Source organism: Enhydra lutris, unplaced genomic scaffold (assembly GCF_002288905.1).
Source record: "Enhydra lutris kenyoni isolate GAN:26980312 unplaced genomic scaffold, ASM228890v2 scaffoldscaffold58, whole genome shotgun sequence".
Taxonomy (NCBI): domain Eukaryota; kingdom Metazoa; phylum Chordata; class Mammalia; order Carnivora; family Mustelidae; genus Enhydra; species Enhydra lutris.
The window spans coordinates 432,077-454,387 of NW_019154142.1; the positions used below are offsets into that span (position 1 = coordinate 432,077).

The window sequence follows — 22,311 nt, forward strand, 5'->3', positions numbered from 1 at the left end:
AACCAACAGAAGAACCCTCACATGATACTTTCTGTTTAGCTCTCTTTATGGACTGTCTCCTTCCTCCTGTAGCAACTGAGGATGTTTTTGTATTCTTGTCTCCTCCACAGGGAAGCAGGAAAGAATCTGAATTCTCATGACATGCTGTCATGACCCTGACACCAGGGCTTTGATGTGCTGATGGAAAAAGTGTTCTGTGTATAGGAATACAAGTGAACTTAAATATGAAAGCAGTCCGGCTTCTAGAAGTTACAGTCCTAGGTTTGTGTTACAAGATAATTAAAAAAACAAAACAAAACACCCAATTGTTTTAAATTTTAAATCTGCTTTTAAATATAAGCAGAAAGATGTAGGATTAGAGGATTCTCCTTAAAGAAGAGAGAACTAAGTTGTCCTGAAACATTTGCTAAGGAGGAACCCATCACACAAACACTGCCTTAACACAAACTACAGAAACATCATATCATTCAGTCTGACCAGGTTAACTCTGGAATCAAGTAGGATGAGAATACTCTGCTTTTTCAACATGATGCTTTGGGCCACAGCTGGGAATCCTGCAGCAAAACACCTGCTTCAGACCCCAGCAGAACAGGGGAATCCATCTTCCACAATTCCATTTAACCTGGAATCTCAACAGTGTGAGATGGAAAGAGAGTTTAGGGCTACAGCTGGAGCCTTCTGAGGGCTTTACTGTAACCCTGTCACTTGGCCAAACCGTCCTCTTCCTTGCTTCCTTGCCCATGTTCAATGGAACAGGGTGGGTTGGGGAGGTAGAGTTTGATAGGAAAGGAACATTATTTCAATTTTGTCTTAGGAAATAAAATTTTCAAGCTGTTGACTCATCATTTTCTGTCTAAAAGCCAAATATGAACTCTGTTCATGTGTTTATAACTAATTAACAAGAGAAAGGTCATGGGAAAAGGATGGGGCTACTGTTTGTTGTAAATGTTGGAGGAAACTTTCCCATGGAGTCTTCATTTTCTTAATACAGTACCTGTATTCTCAAAGCATTCTGAAGAAACCAAATCTCCTAATTTCTCTTTAGTGAAAACCTTCTCCAAAGTCACGCAGGATAGAAGGCCTACCCCCTGTAAGACTGCTTTAAAGCTCTTCTTAACTCAAAACAGTCCAAAGAGCTTCCAGTGTCATGTTGAAGACTAAATGCTACTCAGCGGAAACCTCAGAAAAACCTGAACCCTTTCTTCTAACATTTTGTTGGGTTTATTTGTAGTTATTACTATTTTTTAAATGAACAGACTTTAGGTTTACAGATGACTAGAGCATATAGTGCAGAAAGTTCTCATACATCTGTTCCCCACTTGCCTCCCCTTCCCGCCCACTGTCTCTCCTATTATTAACATTTTGCAGTAATTGGTGTGGTACATTTGTTATCACTGATTAACCAGTATTAATACATTATTATTAATGAAAGGTTGTAGTTTACATTAGGGTTAACACTTCATGTTGTATAGTTCTATGGGTTCTGACAAACATACAATGTCATGTTTCCACCATTACAGTATCATGAAAATCCATAAAAATCCCTTGTGCTCCATTTACTCACCTCCCTCCCTCCTGAACCCCGGCACCACTGGTCTTTTTACTTTCTGTAGTTTTGCCTTTTCTAGAATGTCATATAGCTGGAATCATACAATATATAGGCTTTTTAAATTGGCTTCTTTCACTTAGTAGTATGCTTGTTACTTTCCTCCCTGTCCCTGTGTGGTTTAATAGCTCATTTCTTTTTAGAGTTATTTTTTGTTTCTTGACTTGAGTTTTTCCTTCTTATAATTGTTCCACTGGAATGAATTTAGAAATGCATATTATTTTCTGATCTTTCTTCTTTTCTGCTTCTTTTTGCTTTTATATACTTTTTTCCCTTTTTCAGATTTGTGACATATTTTACTTTTCTTTACATCAAGTCTTCACCTATGGTTACTTCTTGGCATCTGAGGAACCAAGTCTAGAGGAGCTACCAATGTATTAACTTATACTCATGAAGAAAGAACAGAAGAGCGCTCATGGCCAAGCAAAAGAGACATAGGGTGTGACTACAGTGAGTCAGGATCTGGTTGCCTCAACATTAGCCAAAAAACACCGATGGAGTCATAGCACTGGGTGAAAGCAAGAGGGCTGGGAAGACAGATGGGTCTTGGCATTATTTAAAAATGATCAAGATTAACAACAGGGCTGAGATAGCAAGTTCACCAAGTGCCAAGAGATTTCATCACTCTTGGCACAAACACGCACTTTTTAAGATATGTCAAACATAAAGGTTTTTCTCTCCAGGAAAGAGCTAGTAAAGAAACCCTTACCTCATATTTTCCTTTCTTCTCTAGAGGCTCTGATTCTTCAGGCTTCCCATCTCTGTCCCCTCTGAGCTCCTCCAGAATGAGGACTGTCTCCCAGTTACTATAATGACGGGCTGGGAAAATGTCTGAGTGCATGCTGTCACCAAAGTAAACGACCTGTAAGTCAGATAGCAAATTCTGTTTGAGGCATGAGCAATGTGAAAGTGGTGTTCACTCCATGAAGCAGAAAAAATTCCTCGACGCCTATCAGAATAGGACAAAAGTTACATAAACATCTTAAAACTCCCAGGAATACCATCACAAGTATTCAACCTGCCCCATTTGGTTTGTGGGGCACCAAGTTTGCTGTAAGAAGTGACACAATGTATTTGCAGGTACAAGAAAGGCAGGGGCTGAGTTTATTCAGTTTTCTGAAGAAGTTAGAGTCTGTATGTTTATTGTTAAGGCTGCCCTTAGAATTGAAGAACTGGTGGAGCAGAGATGACTTGTTACAATGGGTTACATTTGTGGGAGTGCACATCACACCAGCTTTTCCAAGTTTCTGGGACCTACCCAGACTGGCTGAAACAATCTCTGACTGGCTGGGTAAGCGGGCTCTGGGAGGCTCTCCAGGTTCTCAGGCAAAGCCCCGTGGACCTAATCCATACCCCTCAATTTACATTTACATGAGAAAACGGTAAGGGAGGGCGCCTGGGTGGCTCAGTGGGTTAAGCCGCTGCCTTCGGCTCAGGTCATGATCTCAGGGTCCTGGGATCGAGTCCCGCATCGGGCTCTCTGCTCAGCGGGGAGCCTGCTTCCCTCTCTCTCTCTCTCTCTGCCTGCCTCTCTGTCTACTTGTGATCTCTGTCTGTCAAATAAATAAATAAAAAAATCTTAAAAAAAAAAAAACAAAAAAACGGTAAGGGAGTAGGAACTAGAACCTCCAAGTCAGAATGCTCTGTTAAACCCCTCAAGAGTTCCCAGGGCGCTGGGGCAATGTGGGAGCCAGTGGAGCAGGGGTCAGTTACCTGCTGATCTTTCTGGTAAACATTTTTTGGAAGAAAGTGTCCTGCTATAAAAAATGCACCCATGTCCAACATCAACAATGTGACTAGGATATCAAAATCAAGTGTGTCTTTAGGCTAGTCTGTGGTGTAATTTCAATTAATGTTTGTTTTACATATAAAATTTGTTTGGTGACCTGTTATCAGAGTATTATTCCTCAGGTATCCCACACACTCATCCAGCGTATCCCCTAGAACTGTGCCTCCTTGCTTGGAATCTTTGCTCTTCTCTGTTATAAATAAAGATCCAGTCTCGATCACAGAGAAAAGGCTTATTTAAACAGAAGAGGTAAAAGACTGGCAGATAGGCAGAGGTAGTAGATGATTTCCCCATAGAAAACCAAGCTGAATGCATTTAGAATTATGGTTTTAATTTATAATAGTTCATGTCTGCAGGAGGGCATCAAGAACCCCACCTCAATCAGAAAATACCTTGGGTTCATTTTTGCCAGTCATTTTCTTCAGAAGTTCATAAAGGTGGACAGCGTTCCCTTGAGAGTACCAGCCAGGTTTATCAAGAGATGGCAGCGCCTCCTGTTCCTCATCATTTTCTGAAAAGAGAGTGTGACAATCAGACCCTTTAATCAAGTGAGAGCACCTGTTTGGGTAGACCCCACCAAGCACGGCTGCAGGACATGCACAGGAAGGAACCGTGTGGGGACAGGAGCTAGCATTCAGTGAGCACCCAGGTTATTTCAAGTCCTTCATGGCGATCCTGATCTATATAGAGCTATCATTTTTCATACATAGAGGATTTTTCAAATGATCTTTTTTTTTTTTTTAAAGATTTTTTATTTATTTATTTGACAGAGAGAGATCACAAGCAGGCAGAGAGGCAGGCAGAGAGAGAGGAGGAAGCAGGTTCTCTGCTGAGCAGAGAGCCCGATGCGGGGCTCGATCCCAGGACCCTGATATCATGACCTGAGCCGAAGGCAGCGGCTTAACCCGCTGAGCCACCCAGGCGCCCCTCAAATGATCTTCTTAAAGCAGTTTTAGGTTCGCAGCAAAACTGAGGGGTTCAGAGATTTCCGCTATAGCCCCTCGCTCTGCGCATGCACAGCCTCCTCCATTATTGGTGAGAATGAGGCGTCAGTGTAGGCGCATCAGCTGGAGCAAATGTACTGCTCTGTGGGGAGGCTGTGGGTAATGGGGGGTATATTTTACTTCATTCTCACAACAAGCCTCTTAATTGAGGAAAAGAAGGCTCAGGGAAGTTTTTTTTGCTCGAGACCCCAAAGCTGGTAAGTGATTTTTTATTAAGCAGACTCCTTAGTTTTACATTAGGACTTCAAAAGGGGGCTAGAAGACAAAAGGGTAAGACAGACCCATGAACAGTCTCTAAATTTGGATTCCTGGACCTGGCTACGGCTCATGGACGCAACTGTAAACAAGATACAACTTTAGAAAAGAGAAATTTGTATTTGGTGTCCTCCTATTATGCCCAAATGCAGTGCTGTTTACTCTCCTCCATTATATTAGGAATAGATCAGCAACAGATTAAAAAAAAAAGGTGGACTTTAGAATGCATTTCGAACTTCATTTATAAAGTTTATTGTTTTTACAGTATCCCTCAGATTGATGAAACAGCACCGTATTATGAAAAATGCAAACCAGTATTATTGTCGTACAAGTCAATTATGTCACAATTATTTAAAATTCTTAAGGACTGGGTAGAAAGCATTAATTTAAGAAATCTTCCTATGAAGATATATATTCAGAAAAATTTTCGTACCTAAGTTCTATAAGATGTCTGAATTACTCCTCCAGTCTTTTAACTTAATAATTAATGGATGTTTAGGTTATAACCATGAAGGAGAGAAAGGCATACACCAAAGCTCAAACTTGTTCCCATAACATACACATTCCCCCAGAACTGACTGAATAAAATTAGGAAGCAGATAAGGGTTGGACAGAGAGATGGAAGAGCAATTAATTAGAGCAATTAGTAAGTCAAACTTTTAATTTTCTTTTATTTATTTATTTATTTAAAAAAAGATTTTATTTATTTATTTGACAGAGATCACAAGTAGGCAGAGAGAGAGCGGGGGGGTGGGGTGGGGGGGCGGGGGGGAAGCAGGCTCGCTGCTGAGCAGAGAGCCCAATGCAGGGCTCCATCCCACACCCTGAGATCATGACCTGAGCTGAAGACAGAGGCTTTAACTTACTGAGCCACCCAGGCACCTCTATGGCTAACAATCTTAAACAAAGGTGAGTTCCGTAACTTATTTTAGGTAAGAAAATCTTGCCATAGAGAACAAGAGTTAAGAGTTTTTTGTACCTGTGCCTGACCACTGACCTCAGCCCACAGCTGCTTGAACGTGGCTCACGTGGCAGCTCACACCTGTTCCCCCAACTCCCAATATGCTTGATGTTATTAATGTTTAAGTAGTATGTATTTAATGTGATTTTTTTTGGAATGAGTAATATACCTACATATATTAAAAGTTCCATTTTTGAACTCACTCCGCTGTGTATGCAGATAAAGCAAATATATATTCTTTTCCTCTCCCCTTTAAAGACACATTTACTGAGATATAACTGATATTACAATAAACTGCACACATTGTCAATATACAGTGTGAAGAGTTTTGGCACATGTGTGTACCTGTTGTGAGCTGAACTGTGCTCTCCTCAAATTCATATGGTGAAGCCCTATCCCTTGGTATCTCAGAATGTGGCTGTATTTGAAGTCAGGGCCTTTAATAGGCCATTCGGGTGGGCCTAATCCAATATGACTGGTGTCCTCATCAGAACTGATTATAAGTCACAGATAATCAGGTGATTAGGACACAGAAGAAAGACCATGTGATGACAACAGGGAGAAGATGCATATCTACAAGCCAGGAAGAGAGACCGAAGAAGAAACCAATCCTGCTGACACCTTGATCTCAGACTTCTAGCCTCCAGAAGTAAGCAAAATATATTTCTGGTCTTTAAACCCTCAGAGTCTGTGGTTTATTGTTACAACAGCAGTCTTGGCAATTAATATTATACCCATGAACCCTCCCATTTAAATGCAAATACTGGCACACTGTTCTGCAATTTGATTTTTTTAAACTTCTCTAGATAATACACTGCAATCTGCTTAGTTTTTAAAATAGATGCATGTTTAATAATAGTGATTTATTGATAGATAAGTGAGATGTTGCCATTCTTTTGCTGTTATAAGGAAAATGTTACAAACAGAATCCTCATAGCCTGGTGGGAATAGACTGACCTGGAAAAAACTCATTTTCTTTTTTTCTTTCAACTCTTTTTTTTTTAATAAAGATTTTTTTTTTATTTGACAGAGATCACAAGTAGGCAGAGAGGCAGGCAGAGAGAGGAGGAAGCAGACTCCCCGCGGAGCAGAGAGCCCGATGTGGGGCTCCATCCCAGGACACTGGGATCATGAACTGAGCCGAAGGCAGAGGCTTTAACCCACTGAGCCACCAGGCGTCCCTTTTTCTTTCAACTCTTTATTTCAACTAGATTTTACAGAATACTTTAGGATGCTTGTATTCTGGTAGCAATCTCTGACTTGCTAGAGGTTTACTAAACAATGACTTACAATTAAAAATATATTTACAATTCTTTTGATTCCTTGAACTCTGTCCTCTATTATGTGGACCTGACTAGACAGTGCATATTTCTTTTACATATTCCCTCTTCACTTTTGAGTTAGAATTTTTTCCTCCAATTGTGCATTTTTATACACTTTTTCTATTTTTTTTTTTTTGGCATGGGCAATAACACATTTTTAAAATATATATTTCCTTTTCTTTTTTTTAAAAAATTTTATTTATTTATTTGACAAAAATCACAAGTAGGCAGAGAGGCAGGTAGAGAGAGAGGGGGAAGCAGGCTCCCTGCTGAGCAGAGAGCCTGATGTGGGGCTCCATCCCAGGACTCTGAGATTATGATCCGAGATGAAGGCAGAAGCTTAACCCACTGAGCCACCCAGGTGTCCCTAAATATATATTTTCTAAAGTTTATCTTTTTAAGTAAGCTCCAGGCCCAATGTGGGGCTTGAACTCACAGCCCCGAGATCAAGAGTCACCTTCTTAGGACACCTGGGTGGCTCAGCAGGTTAAGCAGCTACGTTTGGCTCAGGTCATGATCCCAGGGTCCTGGGATCGAGTCCCACATCAGGCTCCTTGCTGAGCAGGGAGCCTGCTTCTCCCTCTCTCTCTGCCCCTGCACATATGCACGTGCGCTCTCTCTCCCTCTCTGTCAAATAAATTAAAAAAACAAACAAACAAAAAACAACAAAAAAAACAAAACCAAAAAGAGTCACCTGCTCTACCCACTCAGCCAGCCAGGTGCCCCCAGTAAGACATTTTTAAAGTAGTATGTCTGCTAAAATGCTTGTCTGTGTTGGGAGCCATAAAAAGGGAAATTACAGATTAAGAGAAACAAATATTTTACTAGCGAGTTGGAGCAAATTTAACAGAATGTCTACTGATCCATGTCGGTTTTGAGGGTTTACTATTCTTTCAAAGTCCTTTCCTTTAGTTTAAATATTCTTTTTCTTTTTTTTTTTTAAGATTTAATTATTTGTTAGAGAGTGAGAGAGCGCTCAGGCGCAGAAAAGAGCACAAGCCTGGGGAGTGGCAGGCAAGGGAGAAACAGGCTCCCGCTGAGCCATACTCTTAATTACCTCCTCGCTTCCATACCTCAAATGCTGGGACGCTTATTTCTTTTCAGAATAACGATCTTCAATTAACTGCACTAAGACATTCTCTCTTGGGGTTACTAGAATCTGTCACTGGTGATCTGACCAGTGGCATCTGCCTCACCAGAAAATCTGTTTAGAATGCAGAATCTCAGGTTATCACGAGACCTACCGAATCGAATCTCCATTATAACAATATCCCTGGGTGGTGTGAGCGAACGTCAAAGTCAAAGAAACACTGATGTGGAGCGCACGGCAGGAACACAAACCTGCCAAGGATAGAAGCTGTTCATTCTGGCAAGGGGGGGACTAATGGGCATCTGTAGGGAGCAGACAGAGTTTAAATGAAAACATAACTTAGCAACCAGATTTGTTCGCCTTAGGATGCTCCACAGAGTGGGGAGCCAAGGAGATTCTGTGTGTATGTGATTAACTATAGTGTATGCCTAACAGTAATAAGTGAATTACATAACATGTATTTAAAGTGACAAATGGAAGTGTGTGTCTAGTATCTGAGGGTAGGGCGCCAGAGAGGTAGGGAGGGAGAGGTACAAAGTGAGGGCAGGGGGAGCAGTTAAGAGACTCCCCGGGAAGAGAGTGAGGACCGCCTGATGGGAAGGGAGCAGAGGGCAGAGACTAGGTGGTTTAAACAGGACGTGGTGCACAGCATACTGGACGCGAAAGGGGGAAGAGACAGGAGGTTGGTCGCTGGGGCAATTCCATGGGTAGTCAAGTAAGGACAATGATATAAAGCGGCCAGCACGTCTGGTTGTGTCGTTTCTAGGTGGAACGAGAATATGAAGTTTGAATTTGCAATACTGAGCAGAGCCAGCTGTGTGCAGGGGGAAACAGGCTCTAGAAAAGAGGTCTCAGGGAAAGATCTGGGAGTCTGTGTGCGGGTGATAGTTCAGGCCAAGAAACCAATGACAGCGAGTTGGGTCGTGATTCCCAAATTGGGGGTGGGGAGGAGGGGCAGCTGGCAGCAAGGGGGACCCGGCAGTGAAAAAAATACAGTCGCTCTCCTCATTGAATTTGCCATCTTGCAAGATGGACCCCTCTCCCCCAACCCCGACCGGCTGCACCGTTGAGGAGCTGAATCACCCAGTGATGGGATGGGATGCTGCACATTTTGCCTAGAAGAGGCTCCTTGCCCCCCAAATAATCCTTAAACAGGGTTGGTAAGGATCAGCCTGGCAGGAGGCACTTGGCTCCCAATTCAGGCACAACGGCTCCCCCTCTTGTCTCTATGGCAACAGCTAACATCAGGCCTTTGCGACAGCTGCAAGGACACCATGCCCTTGAGAATTGGTTCGCCTGGCACCTTCCATCCCAGAAGCTCCTTTGCCTTACTTTACTTCTGCTTTTAATCCATTTGGAGCAGTGATTTGATTTACATGACACTGGAGGTTGTCAGAGCCCAGGGACGGGACTTGCATGGTACAGTAACATTAACTGCCATATGGGGGATGGTTTGAGGGTGACAAGGTTGATGAAACTGGTTGATCAGTCACTAGGTACTATCACACCCAGCAGTGATGTGAGTGTACCAGTTCGCACAAGGCATGATAAAGGCATTGGCAGGAAGGTGGTAGGTGACCAGCCTGAGAAGACTGAAGGACAGGTTAGATGTGAAGGGGAGAGAGGACAGAAGTTGATGGGTTTTCCTAGCTTGGGCAAGATCCGTTGGAAAAGTTATAATGGAACGAGGGAGTACGGTAAGAGGAGCATGCCAAGATGGGAGGGGAAATTAATGAGTTGTTATAAGCACATCAAGGTTCCTGCAATGCCAGGGCTGCAGGGCTTGGGGAATTTAGAAATATGCCTTTGTGAGTCAGGGAGAAGTGATGCCCGGAGATAAGGAACTGGGAGTCATTACTATTTAGGGGATAGCTGAAACCATCAGAGTGGGAGAGAGCAGAAGAAAGGAGGGTTAATATGGAATGCTGGAGAACATTAACCCTTAAGAAATGTGATACAAGGGTACTAGTTCCAAACTAACTAAAAACTAATGGAGTTGCTTTTTAAAATATGAAATGTAGTATACTTTGACACTAATATTGAGGAAAAATCTGTTAGAGAAATAGTTGTGAAGCTTGGAAAATATGCTGTTTAATCATAAAGTTCCCCGGCCCACAGTATGCAGGGCTGGGATCAGACTTTTCTCTGGTTACTCGTCAAAGGAATAAATCATTTGTCTTAAACATAATGGAAGACTTCTTTTTGTGGAAATCAGTGAATTCAACATTGATGATCAACAATTTTTTCCTTTACTATTGTTAACAATTCTTAGAAAGTTCCATATTGATTTAGAAGCTAAATTTGTGTTAATGTTATTTACTCATAGCTATTATTTACACAGTTTCATTTGCACGAAAGTATTTTGATAACTTTGTGTTGATTTTGAGCACAATGAATATTTTACTGCAATAAAATACTTTAGTAGAGCGAGAGAAAGGTGAAGGGAAACCAGCGGTAGAAAGGCAATTAGAGGTAGGCAAAGAATCAGAATCAGCACAAAACTGAACACTACACATCACAGATGAGAGATTCTTTAATGTTAGCACAATCCTCTCATTCATAACAGTTCTAGCAAACTTACTGCCCTCAAAATGGGAATAAAGTATTTTGTGTTAACTTTAAAAACTTCAGGATTCACTGTATCTTCACTGAAGATATTTTATATTCTTTATATTTATATTTATATTCACTGAAATATTTTAAATTCAGAAGCCCAGAAAACTAGAGCTGGAAAGAACTTCAGAGATCTTCTAGTCTAATCACTTCTGGATATGAAAAAAACAGAGGCAGGCTTTTCTATATATCTACAGAAGCATGAAATCCCATATATTCTGAGCAGAGAGCAGAGATGAGGCGGTTTAAACAGGATGTGATGCACAGCATACTGGACATGAAAGGGGGAAGAGACTGGAGGTCTGTTGATGGGGGCAATCTGGGGACAGTCAATTAAGAATGATAAAGAATAGAAGGTGGGGGCACCTGGGTGGCTCAGTGGGTTAGAGCCTCTGCCTTCGGCTCAGGTCGTGATCCCGGGGTCCTGGGTTCGAGCCCCGCATGGGGCTCTCTGCTCAGCAGGGAGCCTGCTTCCTCCTCTCTCTCTCTGCCTGCCTCTCTGCCTACTTGTGATGTCTGTCAAATAAATAAATCTTTAAAAAAAAAAAAAAAGAATAGAAGGTGGCCAGCTTGTTTGCAGTGTTCTAAAGAGTTCACTGGAGGAAGCGGAACCAGTGAGTGTAGACAAGTCTTTCTAGAATTTCAGCTATGAAGGCAGTCAGAGAATTGAGGTTTTAGCTGGAAGACAATGTAGGATCAGGGCATAGTTTATGTTTTTTAAACTGAAGATAAGAAAACATGCCTGTGTATCAATGAGTATGGTCTGGACAGTTGTTTTCAACTGTGGTGATTTTGCTCCTCAGGGCAAATTTGGCAACGTCTGGAGACGTTTTTTGGATGTCACAACATGGGATACGGGATGCTCCTGGCATCTAGTGATCAGAGGCTCGTGACACCACTAAGCCGCCCACAGCACGCAGAGCAGCAGCCCTACTGCCGCTGACAAAGAAGCATCTGACCACAAACCTTAGAAGTGCTAAGGTTAGGAAACCCTGGTCTGGTAGAAAGAGAGAGCGTGATGGTATTTTTATATATTGGTTTAATGTTTCCTATAAATCCTTGATGTTAACAAATAACCTGTTATCGGGGATTCAAATACTCCTCTTTGTGTTAAACAAACAAAAAAAACCCTAAATATTTCCCCCTTCACATATTTATATTTAAATATGTAACTACTCAGCAAATTTTTAAAAAATTTTTATCTTCAGGATTTTCATATTTTCTTCCAAGAAAATCTATACCTTTTCTGTACCTATAGTAGTTCTTATATTGTTCCACAGAGGTTTTTTTTTTTTTTTAAGATTTTATTTGCAACTAATCTCTAACCCAGTGTGGGGCTTGAACTCACAACCCTAAGATCGAGAGTTTGCTCCTTTATGGACAGAGCCAGCCAGCTGCCCCATGTTCCACAGAAATTTTTATTAAAATTTCACACATATACCAGTAATGGAAAACAATGCACATTAAACATATGACAAATTTTTTTAATATACTGGAGACCACAAATGCATGAAATTTATGCTAATAAGTTACTGCATTTTTTGCACTATATTTGCTTAATTGATAAGTATCAAGAGATAGAAGGATGAACTGTTTAAAAACTATTATGTGGGAATACCTATCCACAATCTGGTTTTACCTGCATCATTCTCTCTGCATTTGATCTCATAAAAGCCCATGGTTTAAAATATCCTGTGAGCTGATAACTCTCCCGAATTTATATCCTGAGCCTAAAGTATTCCCTTGGATTCCATGCTCATTTATACAATTTCCCAATTGTTAGTTCCAGTTGAATAACTTATGGGCATTTCAAACTTAACATTATAAAAAATGATTTCTTAATAGCTATAATCCCCACCCCATAAAAACTTTTCCTCTGTATTTTTCCTCATGGCTGTAGATGGTACCACCCTCCACCCATTTGCTCAATTCAGAAAAAAGAAAAACCAGTAAGTCATTTTTGATTATTCTTTTCATCCTCTCCTTCTGAAAGCATCACCAAGTCCTGTTTTCCACCTCCACCATGCATCTTAAATATGTCCACTTCTCTCCACCTTCAGTACTACCTCCTCAGACCAAACCACCAGTTTCTCCCTTGGGATACTCAGTGCCTATCTTTCCCACTCGATCCATTCCTACCCCACAGCCAAAGAGCTCTCCCTGTTACTCCTATACCTCAACTGAACAGCTCATAGCTTGTGGAATAAAATTCAAACCCATTTCCACAGTGTGTGAGGCTGCCTGCCTTCCCCAACGTCTTCTCCTCTCTCCCCCTGGAAACCCTGGCCTCTTCTCCGTCATTGGAACTCGCTAAAACTACTCCCACACTGGCCTGTGCATTTGTTTGTCCTGCTGCCTCTCTTCCTCTGCTCTTCTCATTGCCTGTCCTGCAGGTCCTGCCTGGTAAGTCACCTTCCCAGGCCTTTTTGGACAGGCCTTCCCTGCCAATAGAACTAAGGTGTCCTCCTGGTTTACCTCATTGGGAAGTCATTTCTTCCGTGACAGCTGTAATGGCCTACAAGCAACCGCATGCATTTACTGACCTTAATGTGTGTATGTATTCCTGGGATGGGAAAGACGGCATGCTATCACTTTTATACCCCTTGTTGTATTTAGCATAGTATTTTGCACATGGTTGTCAGTCAACAGGCATTTATTAGGTAACTGAATAAACAAATCTGAAATAAAAGAAGGAAGGAAGAAATGTTAACTTACCAAGTGTCCAGAAAGGTCTCTGATTTGGAGAATGGGAGAAGAAACCAGGCTTCAATGCATTTGTAATCACAATGTCGAAAAGATCTGTGAAATCATTCCTAAAAAGCAACAATATTTGTCATAATTTTAAGGATTTAGAAAAAGTCCACATAAAATAGAACTTAATCTTTGCCTATCTGATCACAGAATTGTTTCTTATCTTTTGATTAACTTTTACATGCTTTTTCTGTATTTTATACGTGCAAATAGAAGATGGTTGAGCACTACTCCTCCTGACAACACCTTGAAGTATAAACATAAGGGGGAAAAATGCACATTAACCCATTAACTGGGTGCTAAGCTGGCCTTGTCCTGATGGTAATAGTTAAAGTGAATGAATTCAACAGCTTTTTTTTTTTATGATTTTATTTATTTATTTGACAGACAGAGATCACAAATAGGCAGAGAGGCAGGCAGAGAGAGAGGAGGAAGCAGGCTCCCCTCTGAGCAGAGAGCCCAATTCAGGGCTCAACCTGGAATCATGACCTGAGCCCAAGGCAGAGGCTTTAACCTACTGAGCCACCCAAGCACCCCTGAATTTAACAGCTTCTAACAATGGAAATATTCATGAGCTAGGTCTTCAAATGTGGGGCCTGAACTTTGGATTTATTAGCATAAAGTTATTAATAATTTTGTATGTTACATGGGTCCTACAGAAGGCTACCATTTTATCAAGTCAGGCGACATCTTTTAGAGTGTTCAAATACGAAGAAGATATCTTATTTTGGAAATCAGTGTAATCTTACAATGTGATAATTTTTAGGTAACAATAATTGTTTTTTAGTCTGTATTTAATACTAAATTATGGATCATCTGGGATGGCAAAGGAAAGACTGGACTCACTAGAGCATTGGGGGAGATAATATTTACAAATCTAAACTACACTGAAGAGAAATTAAGATAGGAAGAAAAACTTGGGTCATCTATGCTAATGAAAAAGAAAGTAAGAGTGCTTATTTGGAAGCATGGTCCACTATCAGGACAGCAAATGGAGTCTCGCGGTCTAAGAGGCACCGTACAAGGTATCCAGGACTCCTGCCTTAATTCGCTCCAAGGATCCCAGGCCTATGTATTATTCAGAAAGCAGAAAATCCATCGGTAGATCGCAAATATACCACAGACCAATCTAAACCCACATGTGCTGAGGAACATGGACCTCAGGAGGCTAAAGAAGGCAGCCAGAGGTCAGTGTTGAGGTTGAAATTTGCTTCATACCCAGCAATTCAGTATTTGCCGAAATCAGAGGAAACACTGGGGGAGATCTCATTACCCATTTTACAATCTGGCTCCGACCACGGATATTCTCTGGTACTGCTCACGAGAATGACATAAATAAATACTGATACTGAAACTTACCAACTCCTCGACTACTATACCTGTGCTACCCTGTTTAAACTCCCCACTCACACCTATGAGGTACGGCTGTCTCATTTTTAAGGCGATGAAATTGAGGGTGAGAACAGTCAAAGACATACCTCAGGCGTCAGAGGAAGTTGCAAGGTTGGGCCTGAACCCATGTCTGTCTGAAGTCTGTGCGTTTACACTGCCTCGACGTTCCCGGAGGTCAGTCTCATCCCTGGCTGTGCTGAATGCTGGAGGACACGGCTCCACACCCAAAGGGCCGGAGGGGTGGTACTCCAGGCAGGGGTCCAGGAATGTCATCTACAACTTGGTGTCCCTCACTTATCATCCGAAGCTGAGAAACCGAACTCATGGAGTGCTGCTTGAAGGACATGATGTCCATCCATCTGTCAGACCCTCTCAAGTCCAGACCATCGGCGGGCTACGAGCCTTACTGGCCCCAGTCATACTGCTTTAGCTAAACTGCCCTTGGGGGGTGTTGCTGTCAGCAGATGTGCAGAAGCAACCGCTGGTTACTCAGCGTTGTCTAACAGAAGGGGATGGGCACGGGTGAGTACTTGGAAAGCAGTACTGGCCTCATTCGTCATCAGTATTTTCTAAGGCCACGAGAATGGAAGGACTTATCACTTACCCAAGAATATATTCACAGAGAAGTCGACAGTAATCACTGTGAGAACTTGTAATCAACAAAAGAATTTTCCCAGCATTCTTTAGCTGCTGAAGCCACTTTTTCACAGATTCAGGACAAGTGTGTAAATATCTTCCTGGATCTCTCTTGATTTCTGGAAAATATATTCCACAGTTTTCTGAAAAATAAAAAATGTTAAGGAGATTTAAAAAAAAGTGTTTTTTTGACTTATAGTGTATTCTCAAGTAAGTTTATGTCTCTCAAAGCTATAGACAAAAGGATAAAAACTTGGTTCAGACATGGCAATGATGCCATCATTAACGGCTTCTTAAGAATACTTCCTGTTCTTTCCTTAAGAACATGATAACTGAAAAGGCCAGTTGAGAATGTCTTTTGATTATCTGATAGGAAGTGATAAACTGTTAGAACAGAAAATATAATAAACACAATATGATCAGTTTATTTATTTATTTTTAAAAGATTTTATTTATTTTTTTGACAGAGAGAGAGAGATCACAAGTAGGCAGAGAGGCAGGCAGAGAGAGAGGAGGAAGCAGGCTCCCCGCCGAGCAGAGAGCCCGATGCGGAGCTCAATCCCAAGACCCTGAGATCATGACCTGAGCCGAAGGCAGAGGCTTAACCCACTGAGCCACCCAAGTGCCCCAATATGATCAGTTTTAAATCAGAGAAAGCATTCCTGCATTTGAAATGTCAATGAATAAGTACTCTTTCAATCATTCAACACATTATTTGCTGGATATGAATGATGAATAAATATTCAGATAATGCACGAGAAATGTGTCGTTGGTGTAAAGCAACCAAGAGGGGACCTGGGTTCCTCAGAGTCACAGTAGAGTTTCAGATGGAACTCAGACTAGAAGGCCAGGCTATTGCAGGCTTTGAGAGCTGCTGGGATGTCAAATGGAAAAGGCCGGAAGGCACTGCAGCGGACAGCAAAAGCTGAATGGCTCTCATCACCGAGGTGGGCCTGCTGGCTCTGCCCCTCTGGGTCTTCAGAGACCACAGGGGCCAGTCTGAGCTCTGAGGCAGATGCTGCCAAGATCTCCAAAAGTTCTGGTCAGACGCACTTGGGCTGCTTGACCCGGTGCCTTGAAAGTCGTGTGTACTTTGCAGACAACTCCAACTTGCCTGAAATGCAACTAGATTCATACTGTACTTTAGAGAGACTGCTCTCTGGGCGATGGCACTAATAAGCAGAAAAAGAGAACCCAAGTTCCTACTTTCTTTAAACTGCTAAGAATAGGACACAAGCATAAACAAAACCACAGGAGAAAGAGCTTGAATGAGCACTCAGCTCTGCCACAGATACAGGCTGGTCCTGTGATTCTGCACAGTCTCACGCACTTAAAGTAACAGACATGAAAGTAACATTTCAAGAATATTAGGAGAAAGAAGAATCTCTAAGCAAAAAGACAAAAACTCAATAAAACCAGAAATGGTAGCAAACACTGTTGTGTTTGCCCAAGTCCACGCCTCCGCCCTACTTCTCTGCTGGAGATACTGATTTTCTTTGAGGGTTCCTGCTCCTCTCAGGGCTGGGTGCACAGGGAGGGTATGGGTCGCTCTCAGCCTAACGTGTAGTGGCAATTCCTGTGGGAATCCCTTACCCCTGCAGTGGATTGTTTAGGAAGTCCCAGAGGGACAGGCCTCACCAGTGGGACCTTAGAATTCCGCTGGGGTTCTGTGGCGTCAGGTGCACAGCCGCGGAGAAGGAATCTACACGGCGGAGTATTCACCCGCTCTTTCACTCTGGACTGCGCTTACACATCCCACCTAGAACAGCAGCAGCTATCCCCAACACAAAGCACAAATCTGACAGAACCAGGATGGCCAAGCTGACGTGTGAAAGGAACCTGGGTCCCCCATGACATCATTCGATCTCCAATTAAGACACTGAATTAACTAACTACTGCTGAGCATACCAGCCCAACCGTGGACTTCCGGTCATGTAACTCAATTGAAGAACAGCTTACATAACAAGGATATCTATGGTTTGCAGCCTACAGCATCTCTACTCACAACTTGATATACTGTAAGTATCCATCATAACCAGACCAAAAAATAACAAAAGAAAAAAACAATGTTACAATGCAATAATAATATTGAGACCCCAGGAGACTGAGAACAAAAACAAAGTCCGCGCTCTTCTAGTATTTTGCCACTGTGTAAATCTCTAGGATCTCTTAATATCATACAACTATGTAGTGACCCTTTAAAGATTTTTTTTCAGAGAAGAGAAGGTACTAGTAAGAAAGGGTTAATTTCAGAAAGAGAGAGCAATAAAATGAAATAGCTAAGAACAGAATAGTTTGATGAGTGACTATCCAAGTAAATGGCAGAGGCTGTGTCTCTCTCAATTTATTATACCTAAGGGAGTCTTATGTGAGATTCTTCCACCCAGAAAAACAAAGCTTTTGTAGAAACAGAAATATTATGGGATAGATAACAAAAGATTAGTGGTATATAATGCTGAAAACACTTTCGTACTTAAGTGTCTATTCAGAACCAACAGTTGAGAAAGGCTGTTTTCCACAGCTATGTCTTTAGTGCCATCTAGTGATCAAAATATAAATTACTGCTACAAACCTATTCCATTTCCAAGTGAATTAAAAAATAGAGCACATACATTTAAATATTGTATTTGAAAATTCTTGCCTAAAATTGGTTTTATTAGTTTTAATAAACTTAATCCAAAAGAGTGCACACATAATACTTTAGTAAGAGAACATTACTCCCTGAGGCAATCATATGAGTGTCCTCATTCTGTTCACAAGCCAGAGTAAAATGAACACACTAAAATCTCCCAAGTCCTGTACAAACAGATCCCAATGGTAGACTATGGGCTGCTCTTACTATAAATGGTCACCGACTACTGGGGAATATATTTTTACTCTCTTGTAACCTCAAATCATTAAAGGAATAGAATTACACAAGTACATGCTCATCTTTTTAAAAATTTATTTTATTGAAATATAACTGAGAGCATTGTATAAGTTTAAGACGTATATATAATGTGTTAATTTGCTATATTTATATATTTCAATTATGATTCCTCCCCTAGTGTTAGTTAACACCTCTATCACGTCACATAATTATCTTCTCTTTTTTATAGTGGGAACAATTAAGGTCGAGTCTCCTAGCAATTTTGAAGTTTATAGCATTGTTGTCTATAACAAACTCATATTTTTATTGTAATAAATCAAGCTATAAAACCAAAGCTACTAAATCAAGCTATAAACTGAATTATAATTGTTCATTAAATTCTTTCTCCGAAGTGACTATATATATAAACTCCTAAAGGTAAGGGAGCCTGTCTTTCTGCTTGGCATGGAGCAGTCATTCAATGAATGACTATTTAAATTAGTGTGGAGGCAGACACAAAATATTTATGTTTGTTTAAAGTCCAAGTAATATGATTTGCAACATATAACCTATGACAAAAATCTACATTATTTATGCCCTGTCAAAGTCACCCTATCCAAAGTACCTTCTGTTTTTTTTTTTTTTTTACCCCTATTGAAAAAAATAATTGTATTTAATTACATTCTTAAACTGATAGGTTAACATTGACTGGACAAGACAGAGAATTTAGACCTAGGGTAGAAAGAAAGGAATGGTCTTATTTGTTGTCTACTCATAAAGTAGCCTGTGTTTTCACTTAACTTCAAAGGAATTCTATTTCACAGCCACTTTATGTAACTCATTTTCCTGGCCTTTCCACCCATCTCATATCCTTAGACACTGGTATTTTCTGTATCCAGATAGGATTAAAAGTACATTTTTAAAAAAGCTAGTTCTAAAGAATGGATGTTTACTTTTCATATATTAAAAAATTGGTTAATACAGTAATGAAAATAATAGCAAAGTGTTGCAACAGTCTGATAGGCACATAAAATTGGTCTGCATGTATTAAATGTGACTGAGGATTTAGGGACCTCTTGTGGTTAAAAAGAAAAGTACAATTTGAATATTAAAAAATATGCTTTTTAATTTTAACAGTCGTGTCCACATCACTCTTTCTATCATCATGGAGTAAGAAAGCATTTTTCTTGTTAACTGTGTCACTACTGTTTCTGTGATTTTGTGGCTGGAGTTTTCAAAGCTCTTTGCAAAAGGGATCAGAGATGCTGCGATGCCAACACTTCCACCATCAGACTCCAGTTAAGGTCTGTTGTTGTTTCTGCTGCAGAACGTAATATAGAAGAGACTGAAATGTTCACGACTTTTACAAGTTATAGAACAGCATGCCACTGAACAGCTAGAATGTTTAGCTCTACACCGTTTAAATGTACGTGCTGTAAGAGATGACAGAATAAATTTTCTGAAATATACATACATATAACTTTATTTTGGGCCAACAGATACTCAAATATTTTTTGAAGGATGACAGAGATAAGCAATAGGTTGTGTGTGTTCTAAAATCACTTTTATTTACAGAGGGAAAAGATGAAACAAATTTAATTTTAGGACAGATTTCCTATTTATGGTCCCTATATGGTTTGTTTCTATCTAATGTATTTGTAAATAAAGAAACCTAGAATATCTAGGTTGAGTAAAGTGAAAATCTATATGCTAAATATAATGTTTGGAAAAGGACAACACATAAGGATTGGACAATGAAGTACATAAGATATTGAAAAACAGAATTTATAAAATTTATATTTTAATAGTATTTGACTTCTATCTCTGTAACTATGCTCTAGTCAAAAGATTCTGATTTAATTGGTCTGGGCTGGGGTGATGACACCGGTATTTTTTTAAAGCTTCCCAAGTAATTTTAAGGATTACTGCTCTAACATCTAAGAGTGAGAACTCTTGTTATTATCATGTATATCCTGCCTGCCTCACTGTGTATCAAAGACTCTCAGAGGACAAGGGCTTCTTACTTTTACATTACTTAATCACCTAACAGAGAGACTTGTATGTAATAGGGAATCAACACATATGAGTTGCTGTTGATGTGTGATGCCACACGCAGGCGTGAACACTGAATCAGACCTTGTCTGATGAAGAGAACGCTTGTGCTGGGGACAAGAACGAAGAGCATGGAAAGGACACGAGGGCTGAACGCTGAAATGCGAGAATACTGACGATGCTAAGGAAGACTGGCTTGGTCCATTTGACCTGATAGGGGAATGGAGGAGGGAGTCAGTTACGAGGCTGAATCTGGGAGCACAGGGAAGCCCATGGCGCATGTGCAACAAACATCGATTCCCATGCTGCACCCTAGAGATCCCTGATAGGCTCCCAAGATTCACACCTGGCCGATCAGACACTTGCAAACCTTTTAACAGGTGACGGAGACGGGCCACTTTGGTCTTAGTCTACACCTGCATCCACACTTCCATGGTGATGTCACAGCCGGAGAACTTAGTCACAATGAACTCCCATTTCCAGTGTCTCTCTTCCTCTGACATGTATCTCCACTTCATGTACACAGTCTTTCAAAAAGTGATTTCAAAGAATCTTTCAATTATTTCAGGACTTCCGTAGAGTAGGGATTCTCAGGCTTTAGGGTATGTTAGAATCACCCAGAGGGCTAGCTGAAATGCTCCCAGAGTTTCTGCTTTGGTATGTTTGGGTGGAGTTTGAAAATGTGCATTTCTAACAATTTCCCACACCAGCTGATAGTCTAAGGACTGCACTCAAGTACTACTGCTATAGAAAACCCTTAAAAAAACCACATAGTTTTTTTTTTTTTTAAGATTTTATTTATTTATTAGACAGACCGAGATCCCAAGTAGGCAGAGAGGCAGGCAGAGAGGGGGAAGCAGGCTCCCTGCTGAGCTGAGCAGAGAGCCCGGTGCGGGGCTCCATCCCAGAACTCTGAGATCATGACCTGAGCCGAAGGCAGAGGCTTAACCCACTGAGCCACCCAGGCGTCCCCCAAAAAACACATAGTTTTTAAAAATACGTTTTTTTTCCTAAAGGAACTCGATCCTCACCATTTTGGCTAAAGGTGCAAAATCAGAGTAAGCATGTTTAATGTTACCTGATGAAAACTCTCAGACCTGTATCCCACGTTAAAATGAATTTAAACTAACATGATTTTCAGCTTTTATTTTTATTTCTTTTCATGGAAAGATATATTCAAGGGTGAATAAGTGATGGCATTTTTTCACACTATTATTTTACATTCTTTTCCATTTATCAATCACGAGTGTAGTAATTCTGCAGGCAAAGCAGAAAAGCGCATGCGTTGCAGTTGGGACTGGCCTGAGTCTGAATTCCAGGTCTGCCACTTACTACACTGGTGAGTATGGCTCAGCAGTCTCTCCCGCCTCACTGTGTCTGGAGCTGCGAGTCGGGGCGCTCCAATCCTTTGAACAGCCTTTTATTGCTTTGACCAACAGAATTAGGTCTAGGTGTGGCTCTTCACTGGCTAGGAAACTCTAACTTTCTGTCTCTTGGAAACCAGTGTTATGTAAAAAGTACAACCAATCTGAGACCACCCTGCTGGGAAGAGTGAGTCAGATGGACTTAAGTGTCGGTGTTCTAAACCCCAGAACCATGAGTGTGCCCCCTGAGACATCCAGCCTGGGCAAGCCTTCAGATGACTGCATTCCTGCCATCGCCTGGGAAACCCTAAGTGCAAAGCACCCAAATTAGCCCAGAGCATCAGTGACAGTAACAGACTGCTGGTTTCTTATGGAGCAACAGAGAACCAGAACGAGATGCTTAGAAGTGTCAACAATCCCATTACTCTGTCTATGCAATTCAAGACATAAGAAGAAAAAATTCACAAATGCTTCTAGAAATATCTGAAATAAAATTAAAGAGCTCTAAATTGTTTTTGTTCACCTCCAAGAACAACTCAAAGGTTTCTATTGTATATCTATTTACAAAACGTAAATACTTATATAGCTTATGTTAATATACATCTTTTGAACGGTTTAAATAAAACTA

At 40.9% G+C, this 22,311-nt stretch overlaps 1 protein-coding gene across 1 annotated transcript in view; it reads right to left on the reverse strand.

Annotated features, from left to right (window-relative positions):
- Positions 1 to 22,311, reverse strand: part of LOC111158216 (5'-nucleotidase domain containing 1) — a 135,290-nt gene that overhangs the window by 14,126 nt on the left and 98,853 nt on the right. Inside the window, exons 7-10 of the mRNA XM_022520133.1 lie at positions 15,388 to 15,562; positions 13,356 to 13,453; positions 3,788 to 3,906; positions 2,316 to 2,468 (exon numbers count right to left, since the gene is read on the reverse strand). Coding sequence (XP_022375841.1) covers positions 2,316 to 2,468; positions 3,788 to 3,906; positions 13,356 to 13,453; positions 15,388 to 15,562 — 545 coding nt within the window. The remainder of the gene's footprint in view (positions 1 to 2,315; positions 2,469 to 3,787; positions 3,907 to 13,355; positions 13,454 to 15,387; positions 15,563 to 22,311) is intronic.